Source organism: Triplophysa rosa, linkage group LG8 (assembly GCF_024868665.1).
Source record: "Triplophysa rosa linkage group LG8, Trosa_1v2, whole genome shotgun sequence".
NCBI classification, from domain to species: Eukaryota; Metazoa; Chordata; class Actinopteri; order Cypriniformes; family Nemacheilidae; genus Triplophysa; species Triplophysa rosa.
Window position 1 is genome coordinate 18083036 of NC_079897.1, and position 20341 is coordinate 18103376.

A 20341-nucleotide genomic window follows, 5' to 3' on the forward strand; every position below is an offset into this window, starting at 1 on the left:
ATAATGCAGTCAGAGTTATAAAATCATGCATCGTTTTTCTTCCAAGCAGTAGAATGGGAGTGAATGGGGGGCAATTTTTTGAAGCTTCAAAAAGTGCATCCATCGATCAAAGAACGGCTCGACATGGCTCAGTGGTCTTAACAAAGGTCTTCTGAAGTGACTCGATGCGTTTGTTTAAGAGAAATATCCATATTGACAATGCTATTAACGATAATGTCTAGCTTCCTTTATTCCTCTGCTGCGTGTGAACCAGAGGCTTGTTTTTCCAGCAAATGACGCAGGCGTAAATTCCGGTGACGAAGCATGTTTCGTTTTGTTCCAGCGTGTCCTCTGTGCGGGAGCTTTCGTCACCGTCATTTGCTGGAAATTTTAAATTCTGCGGTCTTTAGTGCACTTACTATTGTTATCAGATGTCAAATAATATGTTGTATTACAAGTAGGGGTGTCACAATATACCGGTATTGACAATAACTGTGATATTAAAAACTAAGATGAACCATATTGTGTTAAAATCATAAACTATTCAGCATCCATTAAAAAAATTACAGTGGTTTCAAACTCTCTCTCTCTCTCTCTCTCTCTCTCTCTTTCTGTGACTTGTATTATGAGTGTGATTTGTTGACCAAATAACAGACAAAACACAAAATAGACAAAATTAAAGATGAATTTCACTGGTGGCATCATTTTTTGGCATTTAACATCGTCACAGGTTATTTGTTTGGTCATGATAACTGTGCAGTGAAAAAAATCTGACATCGTGACAGCCGTAATTACAAGTGATTTATTATATTTTCTTTAGGACATTTATATATACATTTATTCATTTAGCACACTCTTTTATTCAAAGTCTAGGAGAGATGTCAGTAAGCGCATATCTTTACGTACCTATTTAGAGACAGTGTATGAATCTGTGCGTTTGCATTTGTGCATCTGTGTGCTTTAGTCAGAGCGCTGCAAGCCAAATAAAGACAATGAGAACAGCCACGAGAGGAAGAGAGAGAGAAAAACGAGAGAGAAAATGGGTCAGCGATCTAAATACCAAGTACGATGTCAACGGCAAATTATACACTTCAGTGAGGTCTATCGCTCTCTCTCTCTCTCTCTCTCTCTCTCTCTCTCTGCCTGTTTGCTTTTACAGTTTCCCTTCATCTGCATCTTTTTCAGTGTTTCTTTTTCTACTTCTGTGAATACAACATGGTTCCTCGTTTTGATTTTATTTGAGGTGCGCTCTCTTTATCCGTGAGCAATCCAACCCCCTTCAATGCCTTTTGTTTAATTCTCCCTTGACTTGACAAACAAACACATGCAACAACATGCACTTTCAGTAAAATCATTATGACAGGACAGGATTTCATTTTGGCCGTGTTTTGAATTATTGTTTTATTGGTTTGTGTCAGAAATAAAATAATTCACAGGGCACAACATTCACCTGATGAGAAAGGAAATCTATATAATATGAAATCATATGAAATATTTATTCAAATCACTTTGCACTGCACATCATTTATATTTATCATAAAAGGGTGAACCTTTATTTCCACATAAGAATTAAAATCCAGAAATTTCTGGGGCGCAAGAAACATTCCATAAAATAACTTTTTCCTGTTAAATGACATGATTTTCTCAGTTTTTCTTTTTGCTGTGTTTTACTGTAATTTGATTGTTTTGACCATATTTCAAAAATAGACTGAAAAAAAATCCCATTAAAATAAGATTGGGTGTCAGAAATATACCGTAAAAAGAAAACAATTGCTGTATTTTTCTGTAAATTGACGGTTATTGACAGTATCGCAAAACTTTGGTCAAAAAACTGCAAACAGTAAAATCTTGTAAAATGACAGTTTTTTTAGACATTATAAGTGAAAAATATGTAAAAGAATAACAGTAATAATACATTCTGTAAAATTGCAGGGTTTTTTACAGTGGTGTCTCCAGTCTCTCTGCTATCTGGATTGACTACAAATAACTTTTTAAAGTATTGAAATCATTCAGTTATTGCAAACAATTTGTAATACTTTAATCATTTGTATGCATCTTGCAGCCCTAACTGGGACAACCATCCTCTCAATGTCAAAGTGTCCCAATCTGTCTAAAATCATCCGACTGTAATCCAGATATGCCATAATGATATATCTGTAAAATCCTTCTTTAACATATCTTAGTCTGTACAATCCCATTTATTTAAAAATCTGGGTCAGTTAATAATGGCCCTAAAAAACCCTTTTTATGAGGAAGCTTGATGCCTAGTAGTCAAAAATGCCCACGAGAGAGGAATGAGCGACTGTGATTGGCTGATAAGTGAGAAGTGCGAATAGGAGGGAGAGATGTTGAAAGGTGTAGGAGATGTCTGAGACGTGTGACAATTTTGTAGCTAAAACGTGTCGTTTGTCACAGCTATAGGACAACACACTAGGTAATATAATCCAGCTCTATGAAAAATACATGGCAAATTTCTCTCAGCGTGTCTATCTTTCTGTCTTTCTCACTTCTCATGCTCTTACGTTGGAATGAATATCAAATCTGATGGGCCAGTCAGAACACCAAAATCCTTTTAGCTTTGTGGAAATGTAAATCTCCCTCCCTCTCTGTTCTGTGTTTCTTCGTTTTTCTCTCCTTTGCCATCTGTTTATGGAAGTTTAAACGTGTTACATTTGTATGGCCTGTCTCTTCACATGAGGGCAGGAGACTTGACAGAAATGAAACAGGAACGGTATCTCTGTAATTATGAGTCACAGCCTTTCTATGACAAAGCATCTCAATGCACTTTTGCAGTCTAACCGGTGTCAGTGTCACTAGTTTCACATCATGTCGGTTCTGCTGTATGACTCTGTGATGATATCATTAGGTCTGAAAACTTTTCAGTGTGAATTATGTAAACATATTGATTCACATATGCGCCTCCTCTTTATATAAAGCACATTGTGTATGCTGTGAGTTTTTGTGTGGTCACAGTTGAAAGGGTGCTTAATGAAGCCCTCCTATGTTTCTGGGCTTCATGATGGGTCACTGTTGATCTTCAATGAACAGTTGACATGTTGCACTGCCGCTGAGTGTATCATAACCAAACAACGATCTATAGGAAGCAACCAATGAAGTGCCTCAGCTGAAACGACTCGATTTAAAGGCACAGTTCACCCAAAATATTTGTTTTGTCATCATTTACTCACCCTTGAGTTGTTCCAAATCTGTGTCTACATTTTTGTAGATAGATATCTGGAAGAATGCTTGTAACCAAACAGTTCTTGGCCACCATTGACTACCATAGTAAGAATGGTAGTCAAAAGTGCCCCAGAACTGTTTGCTTTCCTACATTCTTTAGAATATCTCAAAGAAATTTACAAAGCAATTTTTCCTACTATGGTAGTTAATGGTGGCCCAGAACTGTTTGGTTACAAGCATTCTTCGAAATATCTTCTCTGTGTTTTCATTTTTGGGTGAACTGTTCCTTTAATAGCCAATTAGCCATCACCATGTCACAGCAATTATATCATTGGTCTTTCTGAAATCGAGTGGTCAGAGGTCCCATTTTACAGATGTGTTTCATCGTCGCTGTCCTTTTGAAACCTCGGCTGTCCTAATTCACACATTTTTCAAGAGATGGAAAAACACTGTACTTTTTTAAATGATTAAATACTGTGTTGTCAAAGTTGACAAGACCTTTTTAATACATTAATACTATATTTGCAAAACCCAGTGCCAAACATAAAGTGTGACTAATAATAATGATTTGACAAAAAAAGAAACATCATGAAATATGGAGATAAGAGGTTTCTGAAGGACAGCAGCAATAAATAAATAAAAAAGGTATTTTCTTTTCTTTTGAATTGCATTTAGTCAGAAAAAAATATGATCTGCTTCTCTGATTTCCCTCCAACAATGTTTTCACTCTTTGATTTCTCTCTAATTATACATCTGACTATATAAATACAATCTATTTAGTTTGTTTGGAGGATGATTCATTCATGCTTTATTTTTTCCCTGGTAATTTAAACGGATAAAAGAAGCTTTTTAACTCAAGTGCCTGAGAGAACAATAAAACACTCATTGTAAATTTGCACATATTGAAACACATAGTTTTTCCGATGCTTTTTGTAACATTTACATTTGATTTGGCGCTCACTGAATCCAATTGGATAATTATACAGCCCTTTGTACATGATTCATCTGATCAGCTTCCAGTTCTGCTGTAATTGACATCATTCCAAAGTAGGAATCTGACACTTTCCAAACAGCTTGGGTACGTCTCGTGCCATAATTGAAATCTTTTTTCACTTTCCAACAGCATGTCCAATTGGGTCCTACAAAGCGCTCGTAGGCTCTGTCTCCTGTACAGAGTGCCCGGCTAACAGCAGAACCAGTTCTGAGGGCTCTAAGCTTTGCGAGTGTCGAAGCGGGTTCTACCGCGCGCCCACCGATGCTAATACCACAGCCTGTACAAGTAAGAGATCAACCGACTATATCCACGATGATTTACATTTAAGCATTTGGCAGATGCTTTTATCCAAAGCGACTTACATTGCATTATAAAACACATTTGTTTCTAATTATGTGCAATCTCTGGGATCGAACCCATGACCTTGGCAGTGTTAACCCCATGCTGTAACCACTGAGCTACAGGAAAGCTCTAAAGGAAAGATTTATTTTAAAAGGACAGTTCACCCAAAAATGAAAATTCTGTCATGGTTTAGTCACCCTCAGGTTGTTCCGAACCTGTGTACATTTCTTTGTTCTGCTAAACACAAAGGAAGATATTTGGAAGAATGTCAGTAACCAAACAAATCTCATCCCCCAATGACTCCCATAGTATTTATATTCCCTACTATGGCAGTAAATGGGGATTGAGATCTGTTTGGTTACTGACATTCTTCCAAATATCTTCCTTTGTGTTCAGCAGAACAAAGACATTTATAAAGATTTGGAACAACCTGAGGGTGAGTAAATGATGACAGAATTTTCATTTTTGGGTGAACTATCCCTTTAAGTAAATGAATAAACAATCCAGATACATATTAACCTCTAAAGTTTGAAGTGTTTGTTCACTGTAGTCTGCATAGAGGGTAATCATTAGACGATTCAGGAGGTGTTGAACACTGATGTACACTTGTTTGTGTATAACCTGAGGTTTTCTCTCCCAGGTCCTCCATCAGCACCCGTATCAGTGTCCTGGGAGTATGAGAGCTCCGAGGGCGGGGTGTCGCTGCGCTGGAGACCACCCTCGGACATGGGGGGTCGGAGTGAAGTGTGGTATGGGGTGGTGTGTCGAATCTGCCCGTCTGCCACTAACACCCCACCCAGCATGTGCTCGTGGTGTGGAGAGACGGTCACCTTTTCACCCTTTAAAACCGGCCTAAAACAGACTAGGGTCACCCTCAAAAACCTGCTCACTAGAGTCACCTACCTCATACAGGTACAGATAATGATCAGTACGACCATAGAGAGAGTCTGCAATATTAACATTGTTACATATTGTCACATGAAGTAAGGGAGACTGGGGCTTGTTGTCACAAGGGATATATTTCAGCATGGGTATTTTTAGTATCAGTAGTTACTTCTTTTTAGTATCAGTAACTTTTTCATTACCACAATTAGAATAAAAAATATTTTTTCATAGTTATAATGAAAATGGTTTTATTGCCAAGAAATGGTATAAGATATGTGTGTGTCCCCAGTCTCCCCATACAACAAATTATGGATATTTACTATTCAATTAAAGGTATAGTTCTCCCAAAAAATAAATGATTCTTTCATCATTTATTCACCCTAATAGCCTTCCAAACCTGTATGATTTTCTTTCTCCTGTAGAACACAAAAGAAGAATGTTGGTAACCAAACAACATTGACATTGACAAAACCACTGAGACATTTCTCAAAATATCTTCTTTTGTGTTCCACAGAGGAAAGAAAGTCATACAGGTTTGGTACAACAGGAGGGTGGATAAATGATAGCTATATTTTCATTTTTTTATACATTTTTAATTTGAGGTAAACTATCCCTTTGAAAAGTTCAGATGAAATGCAAGTTGCGTATGATTTGACAGGTTCAAGCAATGAATGAAGTATCGGCACTGAGTCCGTTTCCACCTCAGTTTGCAAGCATCAACTTCACCACCAGCCAATCAGGTGAGAGGAAAGAAAATGTACGCTGTAAACATCTGTGCTAATGACGATAAATGTGAACATCAGAGTTCTGTGCCTGTACCCTGCCATCTCTGTCTAGACGTGCTCCACCTTTCTCTCTCTATTTCTTTTCTCTCCCATGGTCCCTTATTTCTGTCCATCTGTCTTTTCTCCTCATCATTTTTCGTTCTGGACCCAGGTGGCTTGAGGTCACGATATGCTGTCAACTCATATAATTGTCAGGAAATCAGGCAGAGACAGAAAGAGATGAAAAACGCGGAGAGGATAATCAATGTGGCAGTCCGCAGAAACTTCAGAGACATGCGCAATTCACATGGTTCTGTTTAACCGTCTCTCTTCCTCTCCCTTCGACTACATAATCACCATCTCTACCTAAACCAATCGAATTAACAAAACTTAAAGATTAATGATATTTAGCAAGACTGAGGCATTTAGCCATGCTTTTCCACATGAATGATTAACCGACGAAGACATTAGGCTGAGATGAAGGGTCAGGGGCCTGGGAAGAGGGCGGGAATGGAGAATGGATAACTCATGGCCTCATTAGCACGGATGAAGCTTCAGCCATGTATAACTAACCGTCAGACATGCACCAAAACATGATGTAAATGGCTTAATACATTTGGGACTATATTTGCATGTGAATTCATGATGTATATATTACACATATCAAACCATTCATAGGGAACTATGGGATAGCTAAAGCATTAAGAATGGTTGGAAACAGAGGCCCCCTTGTGGTGACTGTTGTAATTACTTGTGTTTTCATGTTGTGATGTTTTACTCAGTGCCTTCTGAGGTTCCAATGCTGCACCAGTTGAGCAGAGTTAAAGACTCCATCACACTGTCATGGCCTCAACCTGACCGGCCCAATGGCGACATCCTAGAATACCAGCTTCGATACTACGACAAGGTTATTAACTTTACTTTAAGATTAAGATAGATGACCCATTTTTAATTTGATCATTATTTACTTGTCAGTGGAGCACAAAAAGAGGATTTTGAAGAATTGGGTTACTGTAATGAATGAGTTCAAAAAAGAGTCAAAAGCATCATAAAGCCTCTCATAAAATGATGCTACATTCCAAACCGTTTGAAACCGTACGATAACTTTGTGTGAAGAAATATTTTTTTCATGAGACACTTTCATGAGACTTTAGGGTGGTTTTGAGTCCTTTTTAAAGCTTGGACGTCTTTATTCATTGTAATTTTATGGAACATTGCTAAGTAAATATTTCTTCATGTTCCAAAGAAGCCAGAAAGTCAAACATGTTGGGAACAACAAGTGTGAATAAATAAGTGCATTTTCATTTTGGGTGAATGCTTTTAAATCAACAAAAACATTCTGTGTCACCTTTCATCATTTAGATACATTCTATATTATAAATCATAATTTATACATTTCCAAATAAAATGCATGGTATTGTCTAGAAATGGTGGACTTTCTCTTTGGCAGGGTTCTGATGAGGACAGTGCTGTGAGTGTGTTCAGTGAAACTAACACTGTGACAGTTGGAGGTCTGATTCCCGGCTCCATCTACGCCGTCCAGATACGTGCTAGAAATGAGAGAGGCTATGGGCCCTACAGCAATACCATTTACTTCAGCACTTTAGCAATGGGTGAGACACAATGATACTGTATATTATAAAATACCACACATTATTTGGCACTCTAGCTATGACTGTAAACATATGATTATGCAAACATTTAACATGTTTAACATGGCAGTGAGGTAATATTGTTTCTTCATTGGCTTAGTGCTGCAATGTAGTGCCCTTAAAACTGCTTGGTTTTATTGGACTGATAAATATTGCAGCTTACAGGATGATTACCGATCAGACCATTACGTACAGTACTTACTTTATTGTAATTTTTATTGTGTATTTCACAATGATTTTTAAAAAAAATTATACAAAATTATGCATACACCGGGTTCCAAAGTCTAATATCAGTAGGACAGAAACAGCGTGCACTCGAGTCTGGCTTTGACGACACAATGTTATGCAAATCTCATGATTTGTGTTATCCCAGCATGATGTGAGAATGTTCCAGACAGCATCTTGTAAAGCATGAAAATCTGAGTTTTTGTGAAAGTTACATTACTATTGCCACATAATTTTGCTTCCATTTGGAGACCTAGAAATTGTAGAATTGAAACATTTTCTGTCCAAGTTTTAAGTAAAAATATAGCCTACATTTCATAGACTTTTGGATGTTCAAAAGATGTTATTTCTTATGCTTTAACTGTTATGTTTTGGAACTAGTAATCCCATTTACTTTTTAGAGGAGCAATCGAAACAAATTCAGAACCGCCTGCCTCTTATGGTTGGATCAGTGATGGGTGGAGAGGCATTTCTATTAGTTGTAACAGCAATCATCATCGTTTTTGTGTTTAGAAGGTATGACCATCAAAACAATTCACACAGATAAAAACTTGATATTTTCTGATACTGCATAAAAATAAACAATTGTGTATTTGTACTGTAACTTTGATTTTGTATGTTTTTTCATTAGCAAAAGGAGAGAGAGCCCTTATAGTGACAGACTGCAGAGATACATCAGTAACAGAGGTGAATAGAGTCCTTTCTGTATCAATAAATCAAATAAATATGTTGTCTAATGTTGGCAACTCTAGATCATGTATGTCATGTATAAAACAGTCCAGAGCTGACTAGAGAGAAAAACCACAATGTTTTCACTTTTCACTCAGTTCACTCAATTATGTAAAGTGCTCTGTATTCAGACTAGTGTGTAATTATAGCTATAATATAATAACTGTGTTTTTGTGAAACACTGCGTCTACGCCACAACCAAAAGTGGTTTGTGAGAAGTTTGCTGTTGTGACAACAGACGATAAATTTCCTGCTGTGTCAGTAGTTTTGACATATTTGTGGTAATACTTGACCTGAAAACTCCAGCGCACTGACAGCATGTCTGTGATACAACCAATCATTATTTGCTCTCTGGATGAAGTTTAATGTGGATGATGGTGTAATTCATTCAGGTGGAGTGAAATATTACGTGGACCCCTCTACTTACGAGGACCCTAGTGAGGCGGTCAAAGAATTTGCACGAGAAATCGACCCCGCTCACATAAAGATTGAAGAGGTCATTGGTGCTGGTAGGTACATGGTATAAATAGCTTTCCTAGAGGCAAAAAGCCATTCTTCAAGCTGTGTAAATTCTTGAGTTTTTTTGTTGACATACAGAATCTCTAATCATTCATTTCTTATTCTAGCTCAGTTTGGCGAGGTGTCCCGCGGCCGGTACAGACCACTGGGCCGTAGAGAGGTGTTGGTTGCTGTTAAGACTTTACGTTGGGGGGTGACGGACCGTGAAAAGAATGTGTTCCTCAGCGAGGCAGGCGTCCTCGGCCAGTTTGACCATCCCAACGTACTGAAGTTAGAGGGGGTGATAACTCGCGGCCCACCTGAACGTATCATCACAGAGTTTATGGAGAATGGCCCCCTTGATGCTTTTCTGAGGGTGTGACTGCTGCATTTTCCATCAAAATATTTACTATATTCTCTGTATTTTAATGTTGTCTGCTCTCAATTGCCACACTGAATTTTATTTAATCTTTTAAGGAAAATGAGGATCAGTTCAGCGTGTTGCAGCTGGTAGGCATGCTGAGAGGTGTTGGGGCTGGGATGCGTTATCTTTCAGAGAGGAATTTTGTTCATCGTGACCTCGCAGCACGAAACGTTCTGGTGAATTCCAACCTGGTGTGCAAGGTGTCTGACTTCGGCCTGTCACGTTTAATGAGGGGTCTGGACCACAACATGCCCACCTACACTGCTTCGCTGGTGCGTTATGGGACAGTTTCTGGAAGTCAATGTTCAAATGAAGATGTCCTTTCCAAATCCCGGCATGCCAATGTGCATTGACATCCATCCAATTCTACCCAACCCATTATTTATCTCCTAAGATTAAATAGTCTGCCATGGTGTTAAAATAAACATTTTCCTTTGTTAATTTGTGTTGTCATTGCGTTTAATCGAATTACTCTCTCTGTCTCAGGGCAGTAAGATCCCTGTACGGTGGACCGCTCCTGAAGCTTTCCAGCACCGTAAGTTCAGTTCAGCCAGTGACGTCTGGAGCTTAGGAATACTCATGTGGGAAGTCATGTCATACGGAGAACGTCCGTACTGGGACATGAGCAACCAAGAGGTGATGCAGTTAAAGTGCAGTGTTGTGAACCGCCTTTCATGCATTTCACTATGCAGTTCACTAGAGGGAGCTACTGGACTATTACACTGATACATAAAAGTATCTGCACTTCAGTGTTAGAATATCTGACAGTTTTTTTATAAATACAAGGTCATCTTTTACTATGTATTTTTCTGTTCTTCTCATTACATGTCCACCTCTGCTTCATTGTATTTCTCTGTGCCTCACACTGTAAAAGTGACATCTCTCTCTGTGTCCCTCTAGGTAATGAAGGCAGTTGTGGATCAGTACAGCTTGCCTGCTCCAAACGGTTGTCCCCCTGCTCTTCACGCTCTAATGCTTCAGTGCTGGCAGGCAGACAGACAGGACCGGCCAGGCTTTGATTCTCTTCTGTCATCACTTGACCGTCTCATACGGCACCCCGCCTCCCTAAAAGCTGACCACATCCGGTGAGTTACAACTACATTTTCTACATTTTTATATAAGCATCATCTTTTGATATATACTTCTCTTTTTAGTTCCACCCAGCCACTTCTAAGCCCCACCCCCACTGACCTGTCATCAGTGGTAACGGTCGGTGATTGGCTGACGGCTCTAAAGATGGATCGGTATAAGGATGCGTTCGAGAGAGCACAGTTCCACAGTTTGGAAAGAGTGAGCATGCTCGCAATGGAGTAAGTTTAGCAATTTGGAACTAAAGGAACGTGTTTCAGAACAAATGTCTGTAAATGTGTAGGTAATTTATACTGTTTGTCTGTTTTTGTTCTTAGGGATGTTCAGGCTATAGGAGTAAATCTGATTGGACATCAGCGGAAGATCGTAAATGCAGCTAAACATCTCAGGACACACCTCACTCAGGGACACGTGGAAGTCTAGGGCTTCCCACTTTGTGTTGACAGATCAATGCATGCTGGTGATGGAGTCCACACAGCCTGTCAGCCCACAACAACACTGGAATAGAGAAAGACTGAAGGAGTCTTCGCTTATCTGTCCTTCCCTTACTTGCTCAACTGTCTTCCATATTCTTACGCTTTTTTCCTCCTTTAACGTTGCACTACCTCCCACGTTGTCACGTATTGGTCCATTACTTGATGGCATTCAGTATGAACTTGCGCCTTAAATACACAAAGACTTCTTTTACAATCAATTGCATAGACAATCAGAGATTTTTAAAGTTATTGACATTTGTCTTTGATGGTACTTTTGGTCAATGTTTCATTTTTAACTTCACAGTATTTTATTGTTCAATATTTCATCCTGTTTTACAATACAAATATATGAACGGCTTTGAATAAGAAACTGTGGAATTTTGAAAACTACATTTCAATGTCAGAATGGTAACACTTTACTATAAGGTTGTATTTGTTAACATTAGTCAATGCATTGGTTAACATGAGCTGCATTTATTAATCTTAGTTCATGTTAATTTCAGCATTTACTAATACATTTAAAGAGTTTATTTGCGAAAAAGATAACTCCATGTTTTTTTTTCAAAAATCATGTTTTTTATTATGTTATCATGTTTTTATTGTGTTTTATTGTGTTAGTTAGCTGTATTTTTTTTAATTTATTACTTAATCAAAACAACTCAACTGCGGTTTGATTGATATTAATTGGAATGCACAATAAATAATAGAAAGAGTATTTTTAAAATCAAAAGCTGTAGCTGTTAACATTAGTAAATGCACAATGAACAAACATGAATATTTGTATTAGCATTAACTAACACTTAAAATGCTGAAAGAATATTTGATTGCTGTTAGTTCATGTTAGCTAATGCATTTACAAATGTTAACAAAGACACATTATTGTAAAGTGTTACCTAATTGTTTCAGAGAATATGTCTTGAATTATTTTTTACCCTGTTAGCAAATTTTCCTTTTTTTTAAACCGTGAAACTTTTTTAGTAGTCCTTCCAAGAGAAACAATTGGAATAATCCCACTTTAATTCGAGATACATGAAAAAGAAGTGAAATTATCTTAATTTAATATTTTATAAAATTTTGTTTCACAAGTACATTTTAAATTAAAATCTTAAAGAAAATTGAACTTTTAAGGCTTTTTTTAAGGATATTTTTACTGAAAAATGCTGAGAAAACATTTTCTTGCAGTGAAATCAAACAATACTTTCATTGTTTGCCTATAGCTGAAAACTCTCTGTGGCATATAGACTGGTAAAAATAATATACAGGTGTGAAAAGATATTCAGAGACAAGAAAGTTTTCATTTTGTAAGTTAATTTTACAATATGACCACGGTAGTTCCTTAGGTTTATCTGAGACCGATGACATCCATGATTTCACTCGTCTCAGTGACCAACACATAACACACAAAGGCACAACTCACAATCCATGCTGTTGTGTGCCCAGTCCTAAAACATTTCCTATCACCAGCCCTGATCTTTTCCCAAGATATATTCAACAAAACACATGATCTCACTTCTTAAATGATGTAGCATAAAGTCACACTGTAATCGTTAGGCAGTTGTTGCAGTAAATGTGATTATTATGGCTGGTTGACATGAAAGTGAGATGTTGTGGATATTTTGAGTGTGTGTCTCTGTGACAGACTTTAGTGTATAGATAAAAACGGGTGTTGTGCTGCTTAAATTGTGTGAATGGATTCCTGTACATATGTTAAAAAGAGAGTGTATGATCAAGCGGATGTATATTTTGTTCTGTATGTACAGTTGTTCACCACGATTCCAACATGCAAATTTGTAAAAATATATATGCTTTTCTTTAACGATGACTCCTGTCTAGTATGTGTGGCATATTTAATTTTGTAATCATAAATTAATTTTTATAATACATTTAGGGCCAAATCTACACTCACATAATGTTGCATTTCTATCTCCCATGAAGTGCTGACAGTCATCAGGGTTCCTTGTATTAGACATAGATCAGTACATGTCAGCTTTGCCCAGAAGTGGGTCCTTATGAGATTGTAATCTGCTAGGGGCCATGCATACAGAATAAACACACTACAAATAAAACAGTGCTTTTAGTTTAAATGATAGAGAAAACCTTAACAAAATTAGATGTTTGCAAGTTTTGGCCTATTTGTGGTGGACATGAAATCACAAACAAGCACACAAATGTGAAAACACCTCAAAATACAAAACAAGAGGCATGTAAATCTCAATAGGTTTAACAGTAAAACCATGTGCTCTAAGTATTATTCTGTAAAGCTCCATAATAACATACAAAGATTGATGCTTTTTGATGCATAACACATGACTAAGTTATCCTGAGAAAAAACATCCATTACATTGTAACGTGTAGTCCAAGCCATGTTCCAAAGATAGTCCAAAGATTTGTAATCCAACTATTACCTACTGTGTGTGACACAGACATTTGTTATTGTATTTTTTATACTAAAATGTACATTTTACGCTAGTAAATACACAACAAATAACCAAATCTAATAAATGTATATATATGTATAGAATAACGTTTTGCAAACGTCTACATTTAAGTTGATACGCAAAATATATCAGGTATCATTTACTTCACTACTGACACGGTGGACCAAAACACTTCTTTGTGGCGTAAACATACAATTAGCCCTTGTTTTTTAGGTGTCTTGTGTTTCACCACAGCGTTAGTCTCTAATGACTATCTATTATTACAAAAGCCAGCACACTTTGATGTTGTTATTACATAATAACGCTAAACAAATGATCATTTACACTGCGCGGATATTAAATTATGCTGGAATTCATAAAATATGTTTGGAACGAAATGACTTGAAATCCTACGTGAAAAACGTCAAGAGTGTTTAGCTGTCTGTCCTGTTACGTTGTAAAAAAATGAAAACAATGAAGTATTCCTGACCCATCGAGTTGAGAAACCGGTTGTGTTGACCTGTTGTGGTGGTATCTGTTTGACCAGTCCCTCAGTCTCTCTCAGTCACTGGCTTAATGACAAACACCTTTCGTTTTGTTAAGGAAAATATTAAATGATCCACGTGTTGCACGGACTCTCTGAGCGGGAAACAACGGTCATTTATCGGACAGACAGAGGACCTGAGAGATCCAGCCTATAGGCCTACTGTACGATAAAGGTAAATATTCAAGCTTGCAAACATTGTTTTGAATCTTCGGGAACATCGTGGTATCCGTCAGCTGATTTCGGACAGGTTTGCTGTATTTTATCTGACACGGAGTTTTAAAAGTGTTGACTGGTGTGGTTATGTTTCGCACCCGTTAGGTGGCAGCTACGCAGTTTGATGATGTTGGGTCAGGACAGGAAAATATGGACCACGGATCAATCTCGAAACACCATAGAGGTATATTACCATCCTAAATAAACCCCTTAAAATTCAGTGTAGTCCAAATCATGTTCAGCGTGATCACTGCGGTTAAAGTTACTAATAATAAAGAATCTGAGATTCTGACACTTTGTTGAGCACAATAGCTACAGATTTGAATGAATCCTAAATTGCAGTAGGGGTCTCTCAGAAACTATCATGCTCTCTCTTTGCCCGTTTACCTCTATGCATCATCTATTTTTCTCTTTGCATCCTCTTATTCTCCTACTGTCCACCTATATGACGTCTCCTCCCTCCTTCCCAGGTACAGCTAGAAGTATAAATACTGATGTCAGACACTTGCCTTTCTATTGTTCAGTGACAATGTAAAACAAACATGTTATACATGAATAACTAAAAAAATAACACTGGAATAACATTTTTAGAATTTAAGGTAGGTTAATAACATTGCTTTTATTGTTTTACTGGTGATTGTAATGTGTATTAGACAGTCGGTAAGGTTGTTTTTACAGTAATATAGACTTTGTATTAGTGCTTCATATAAATATATAATTTACGTAATTTTACACTGAATTTTCTTCTGGTCAGTCTTTTTGGTCTGACATTCCTCCAGAGACCATGACACCAGCCATTTCCAGAACCGCTGCAGGGGAGATAAACCATTGGTGGAGCCAGATGAAATTTCGCCTCCAGCACAGGAAGGGATGGAATGAAATGTTAGATGAGACCTTTCTCATGCAGAGCAAGAGGTATGACACATATGTAATAGTCTGTTTTTTATATATTCATACACAAAAAATGTAAAAATGAAGATGAAAATGTTTAGTATATAAATAATGGTGCAAACAGTGTTTCCATTGGCTTTCCACCCAAAGCAACACATAGTGCTGAAACATCTGCTCTATCCTTACGAAGTAAAGAATGGTTTTAAAATGTTTATTTGTTAAACAATGTTGTGTAGTGAAAAAGGTAAATTTTGAATTAGAGAATTAGAAAAGACCAAAAAAGACAATACAATGATGTAATAAATATGTGATGGCTCCACTTCATCTCCATTTGCAGAAATGCTCTGAAAATCTCTTTTTTTTTGTTCTCCAGAGAAAATGACATTCCCCTTTTTACCGCCACCAAGGAAAATAATGCAGCATGTATAAAGAAACTTCTGGATTGTGCATCTACAAATATCTTTGAGAGAGGTAAAAACAGTTTTCTTTCGTTGCTGGTGTGATAAAAGCAGTGTCACGTTTGATCTGGATCTGACACTGGGTGTGTGTATAGGTGAGCTCGGAGAGACAGCTTTGCACGTGGCAGTGTTGAATAATAATTTCGAAGCGGCTGTGGCATTAATGGACGGAGCACCAGAGCTCATTAATGAACCTATGACATCTGATCTTTACCAAGGTAAAGTCATTTAAAAAATCATTGAATATAATATGACTGTTATTAACGCAAGAATATCTCACGGGTGTGTGAATGCTGTGATTGACAGGTCTAACTGCCCTCCACATTGCTGCGGTTAATCAGAATGTCAACTTAGTCCGGGAGTTAATAGTTAGAGGGGGTGACGTGGCGACACCCAGGGTCACCGGCATGTACTTCCGCAAAAGAAGAGGAGGTCTTCTGTACTTTGGTGAGATGGTGGCGTTTTGTACGGCTGTAATTTATCAAAAAACGATACAAATATTAAAAGTATTTTGTGTGGCTGCAGGTGAACACATCCTGGCATTTGCAAGCTGTGTTGGGAATGAAGAAATCATCTCAATGCTGATAAAAGCCGGGGCCAATATTCGGGCTCAGGATTCGTTGGGTAAGGAAAAAATAACTATTCGTAATAATAATTATTGTATTGACTCATTAATAATTTGTCTCACAAGATGAAACATTCTCTCATCTCTCTCTCTCTCGAACAGGTAATACAGCCCTGCATTTGTTAGTGTTGCAGCCCAATAAAACAACGGCTTGTCAGATTTTTGATATCCTGATGGCGCGAGATGCAGAGCTGGACCCCACCCTCCCTCTAGACATGATTCCCAACTACAGAGGCCTCACATCTTTCAAACTCGCTGCTAAGGAGGGCAACCTTGTGGTGAGCGCAAGCCGTTTCAAATCTCATCCAAAAACACTGACTGAAGTGACATCTATTCTGTTCTAGAACTACACAGTAACATGGATGCTACGTTTAGGATAGGTTTTGAATGACATTGTGTATTTATAAGGTTCCTTTAATGCTATGCAGGTATTCCAGCATTTGGTTAACCGCAGACGGGTTATTCAGTGGAGTCTGGGACCATTGTCATCCAACCTTTATGACCTGACTGAGATTGATTCCAGAGTGGACGACCTCTCCGTGCTTGAGATTATTGTCAGCAGTCAGAAGAGAGAGGTGTGTATATATATGTGAAGGATATCAAACAAGGCCTGAAAATAGTTTTAGCCGATGCTAATCTCTTTACTGCACCTCATTCTTTACTGTTTTAGGCCAGGAGAATTCTTGAGCTGACTCCAGTACGTCAGCTTGTCAGTCTGAAGTGGAATCTTTACGGGAAACATTACTTCAGGTGCCGTAGCATCACATGCTATACAAATACCACATAAAACTAAGCATGTTAAAAAGTCTCATCTTTAAAAACGGGCTGTCACAATTATCTTGGTTAAAACAATGCATGATATCCAACAATATATATTGATCTTTTCCCCTTTTTTAGTTTATTTATTTATTATTAATAATAAATGAATGATGCTATCAGTTACATTCATCTTTAATTTTGTTTATTTTGTGTTTTCTCTTTTTTTTGGACAATAATTCACTCAAAATACAATTGTGAGGAAGTAGGAAGAGCATTTGTAACTATTGTGGCTCTTAGTATAATAATATAATATCATTGTCAATACAGATATATTGTGACACCCCTACTTTTAAAGTTAAATATAAAATAAATAGTTCAACTATTCAACTATTTATTTTGGTAAATAGTTTTTAATAAACATTTTGAAAACTGTTTGATGGCTTCAAAATCTTTGATGGCTTCATTTTTAGATTTTATCAGACAACACATCACTGCAATAAAATCTTACTTGATATTTAACAGCATGATATTAGACTATTTATTATGTATTTAAAGGTGCTGTGTGTAGTTTTTGAGGGATCTATTGACAGAAATGCAATATAATACATAACTATGTCTTCAAAGGTGTATAAAGACCTTACATAATGAAGACTTATGTTTTTATTACCTTTGAGCTATTTCTATACATACACCGCGGGTCCTCCTTACATGGAATTCACCATGTTGTTTCTACAGTAGCTCTAAATGGACAAACTGCTCTACAGAGCATGTTTCGTAAATACGTTATCTCCTTTGGCAAAGAAGCGAAAATGTGATGACATTTGTAGTGCTTCGAAAGGGAGGGGTGGAGTGAGCATTTGGTTGGAATTTGCAACCTCACCGGCAAGCTAGATGCCGCTAAATTTCAGAAATTGGACCTTTAATACGGTTTATTATATTTTAGCATTATTAGTTTTTTTCAGCTTAAGGGATCATTTTTGACATGCCATTTCACAATTTTCTGTTGATCTTTTCCTAGGTTGTTGATGCTGGTGTATCTGCTGTACATTAGCATATTTACTCTGTGTTGTGTATACCGCCCTCTAAAGGATCTTCCCGAGAATTACACCAAAGCAGACAACGACAGAACCACAAAAATCCAAAAAAACTTAAAGGTGTGTGTGACAGCACTGTTTACATACAGTATATGTATTTTTATACATTATTTTGTTTACTTTGTTTATGATTTTTATATGCAAATATAATTTTCTATGTGTATTTAGGAAAGTTATCAGACACATACAGATCACATGCGTTTGATTGGAGAGATTATCAGCGTCATAGGAGCCATTATAATTCTACTGTTAGAGGTCAGCATTATTTTTTACATATTTGATACTCGTTCTGGCTTTATAAACAAACTACTTTGGTCAAATCTCACTTGCTATTATTTTCAGAATCCCAATATTTTGCGAGTGGGGGCTAAAAGCTACTTTGGCCAAAGCGCCCTCGGAGGCCCTTTCCATGTCACTTTGTAAGTTCCGCTTTAATCCAAACTAAATGAAATTTGTTTCTATGCACTCACACTCTGTTTTACCACATATCTGTATCTCATGGCAGGGTTAGCTATGCATGTTTGGTCGTGATTCTGTGCATTAAGAGGGTGAGCGGATTGGCCGGTGAGGATGTGCTGATGGCTTGGTCTCTGGTTCTTGGCTGGTCCAACATGATGTACTTTGCCAGAGGTTTTGAGATGTTGGGTCCCTATGTCATTGTTATTCAAAAGGTGGGGTGATTGGCAGACAGCACTATACTTGTTTGTTTTTGTAATCCATTACAGCCTAACATGTTTGTTTTTGGTTTTGTAGACAATATTTGGAGATTTGACAAAGTTCATGTGGTTGACCCTCATTTTTCTCATTGGATTTTCCACTGGTTAGTAAGATGTCCGTTGCAGTAACAAATATGAATATGCTAGTATCTAATTCAAATGTTGGTGAGGATTGAGCTTACACGCTTGTCACTGTTTTGCTCAGCCTTGTGGATGGTGTACATGACTCAAGACCCTGCTGCTGTATCAGCATACCGCTCTTTCCCCATCACCATATTCTCCCAGTTTGAGCTAAGTATCGGCCTGATAGACCTGCCTGTGGACCACACTATCTACACCCATCCGGTCGTGCACTGCCTCCATGTGGGCTTCAGCGTGGTCTCTTATATCCTCCTGTTCAACCTCCTGATCGCCATGATGAGTGACACGCAGTGGAGGGTCACCCAGGAACGTGATGAACTCTGGAGGGTCCAGGTTAGTTGTGTATATCATTTCCTTTCCACATTTTTCGCAGCCATCATTTTGGAAATGTGGAGAAATCGTATACAGAAGAACAAGAGACTTTGGAAGTAAAACCTGTTTTCTCTGTTTGTAGGTGGTGGCCACTAATCTGATGCTCGAAAGAAGGTTTTCACTGCGTCTGTGGCCAAGGCTGGGTGTCTGTGGTCTGCCTTATGGCCTTGGTGAACACTGGTACCTCCGGTAAGGACATGCTATGCGCACAATCTCTTTTTTATTCCAAAAAAAATTAGTGAGCACTGAGTTTTGATCACGTATGATCTTACAATTCCAGAGTGGAGGATCGCAATGACCCGTTTGCGCAAAAAATGAGACGTTATATCAATGCATTCTCCAGGGATGAAGAAACAGGCAAGAAAGAGGAAAATGGGAAGGGTAGTACCACAAATGATCCATTGCAAACCAGTTCTACTGAGGAGCACAAGCCCTTGCCCAAAAGGAGACCACTAAGATGTTGGAATATTATTCGTCAGAGTATAGAATGTGAAAAGGAAGAAAATGTGGATTCCCCAGATGTGAAGTTTGTCTGAAAACAGGTCAATATTAAAGGGACGTTTCACCCAAAAATTACAATTCTGTCATCATTTACTCAGTTTGCGCTCCCTTGGGGTCTGCCGTTACTATTTGAGCGCGATTGATGCATGTCAACATCTAAATAAAAAACCTGAGTAAACAACCGATGTGCAGTAATGCGCAACGCAGTCGCGAACAGAAGGGTCCCATTTAGTTTTGGAATATGGGCCCAGACCTGACTTGCTACACCACTGACGAAAGTCAGACAGGTTTAAAATGACAAGAGGGTGAGTAAATGATGACAAAAGTTTCATTTTTGGGTGAATTATCACTTTAAGTTATGTAAATTTAA

At 37.8% G+C, this 20341-nt stretch overlaps 2 protein-coding genes across 3 annotated transcripts in view; both read left to right on the forward strand.

The window, feature by feature from the left end:
• Positions 1-13053, forward strand: part of ephb6 (eph receptor B6) — a 33813-nt gene extending 20760 nt beyond the window's left edge. The window contains exons 6-19 of the mRNA XM_057340826.1: positions 4283-4438; positions 5136-5407; positions 6039-6120; positions 6927-7051; positions 7595-7757; positions 8423-8537; positions 8653-8708; positions 9143-9259; positions 9377-9624; positions 9726-9944; positions 10159-10308; positions 10573-10757; positions 10827-10982; positions 11079-13053. Coding sequence (XP_057196809.1) covers positions 4283-4438; positions 5136-5407; positions 6039-6120; positions 6927-7051; positions 7595-7757; positions 8423-8537; positions 8653-8708; positions 9143-9259; positions 9377-9624; positions 9726-9944; positions 10159-10308; positions 10573-10757; positions 10827-10982; positions 11079-11184 — 2150 coding nt within the window. The 3' untranslated portion in view covers positions 11185-13053. The remainder of the gene's footprint in view (positions 1-4282; positions 4439-5135; positions 5408-6038; positions 6121-6926; positions 7052-7594; positions 7758-8422; positions 8538-8652; positions 8709-9142; positions 9260-9376; positions 9625-9725; positions 9945-10158; positions 10309-10572; positions 10758-10826; positions 10983-11078) is intronic.
• Positions 13054-14939: 1886 nt separating this feature from the next.
• On the forward strand, positions 14940-20317 carry trpv6 (transient receptor potential cation channel, subfamily V, member 6). Of its 2 annotated transcripts, none has more exons than XM_057340838.1 (16): positions 14940-15013; positions 15194-15329; positions 15679-15776; positions 15859-15981; positions 16070-16210; positions 16289-16387; positions 16491-16666; positions 16817-16963; positions 17059-17138; positions 18166-18301; positions 18410-18660; positions 18747-18912; positions 18995-19061; positions 19163-19431; positions 19553-19659; positions 19751-20317. In XM_057340838.1, exons 2-16 carry the CDS (start codon positions 15199-15201, stop codon positions 20004-20006), a joined length of 2247 nt encoding a protein of 748 aa, XP_057196821.1. In that variant the 5' UTR covers positions 14940-15013; positions 15194-15198; the 3' UTR covers positions 20007-20317. The 2 variants fall into 2 exon arrangements, with proteins under 2 accessions (XP_057196821.1, XP_057196820.1); XM_057340837.1 differs by having other exon boundaries at positions 14944-15013; positions 15169-15329.
• Positions 20318-20341: the final 24 nt, after the last annotated feature.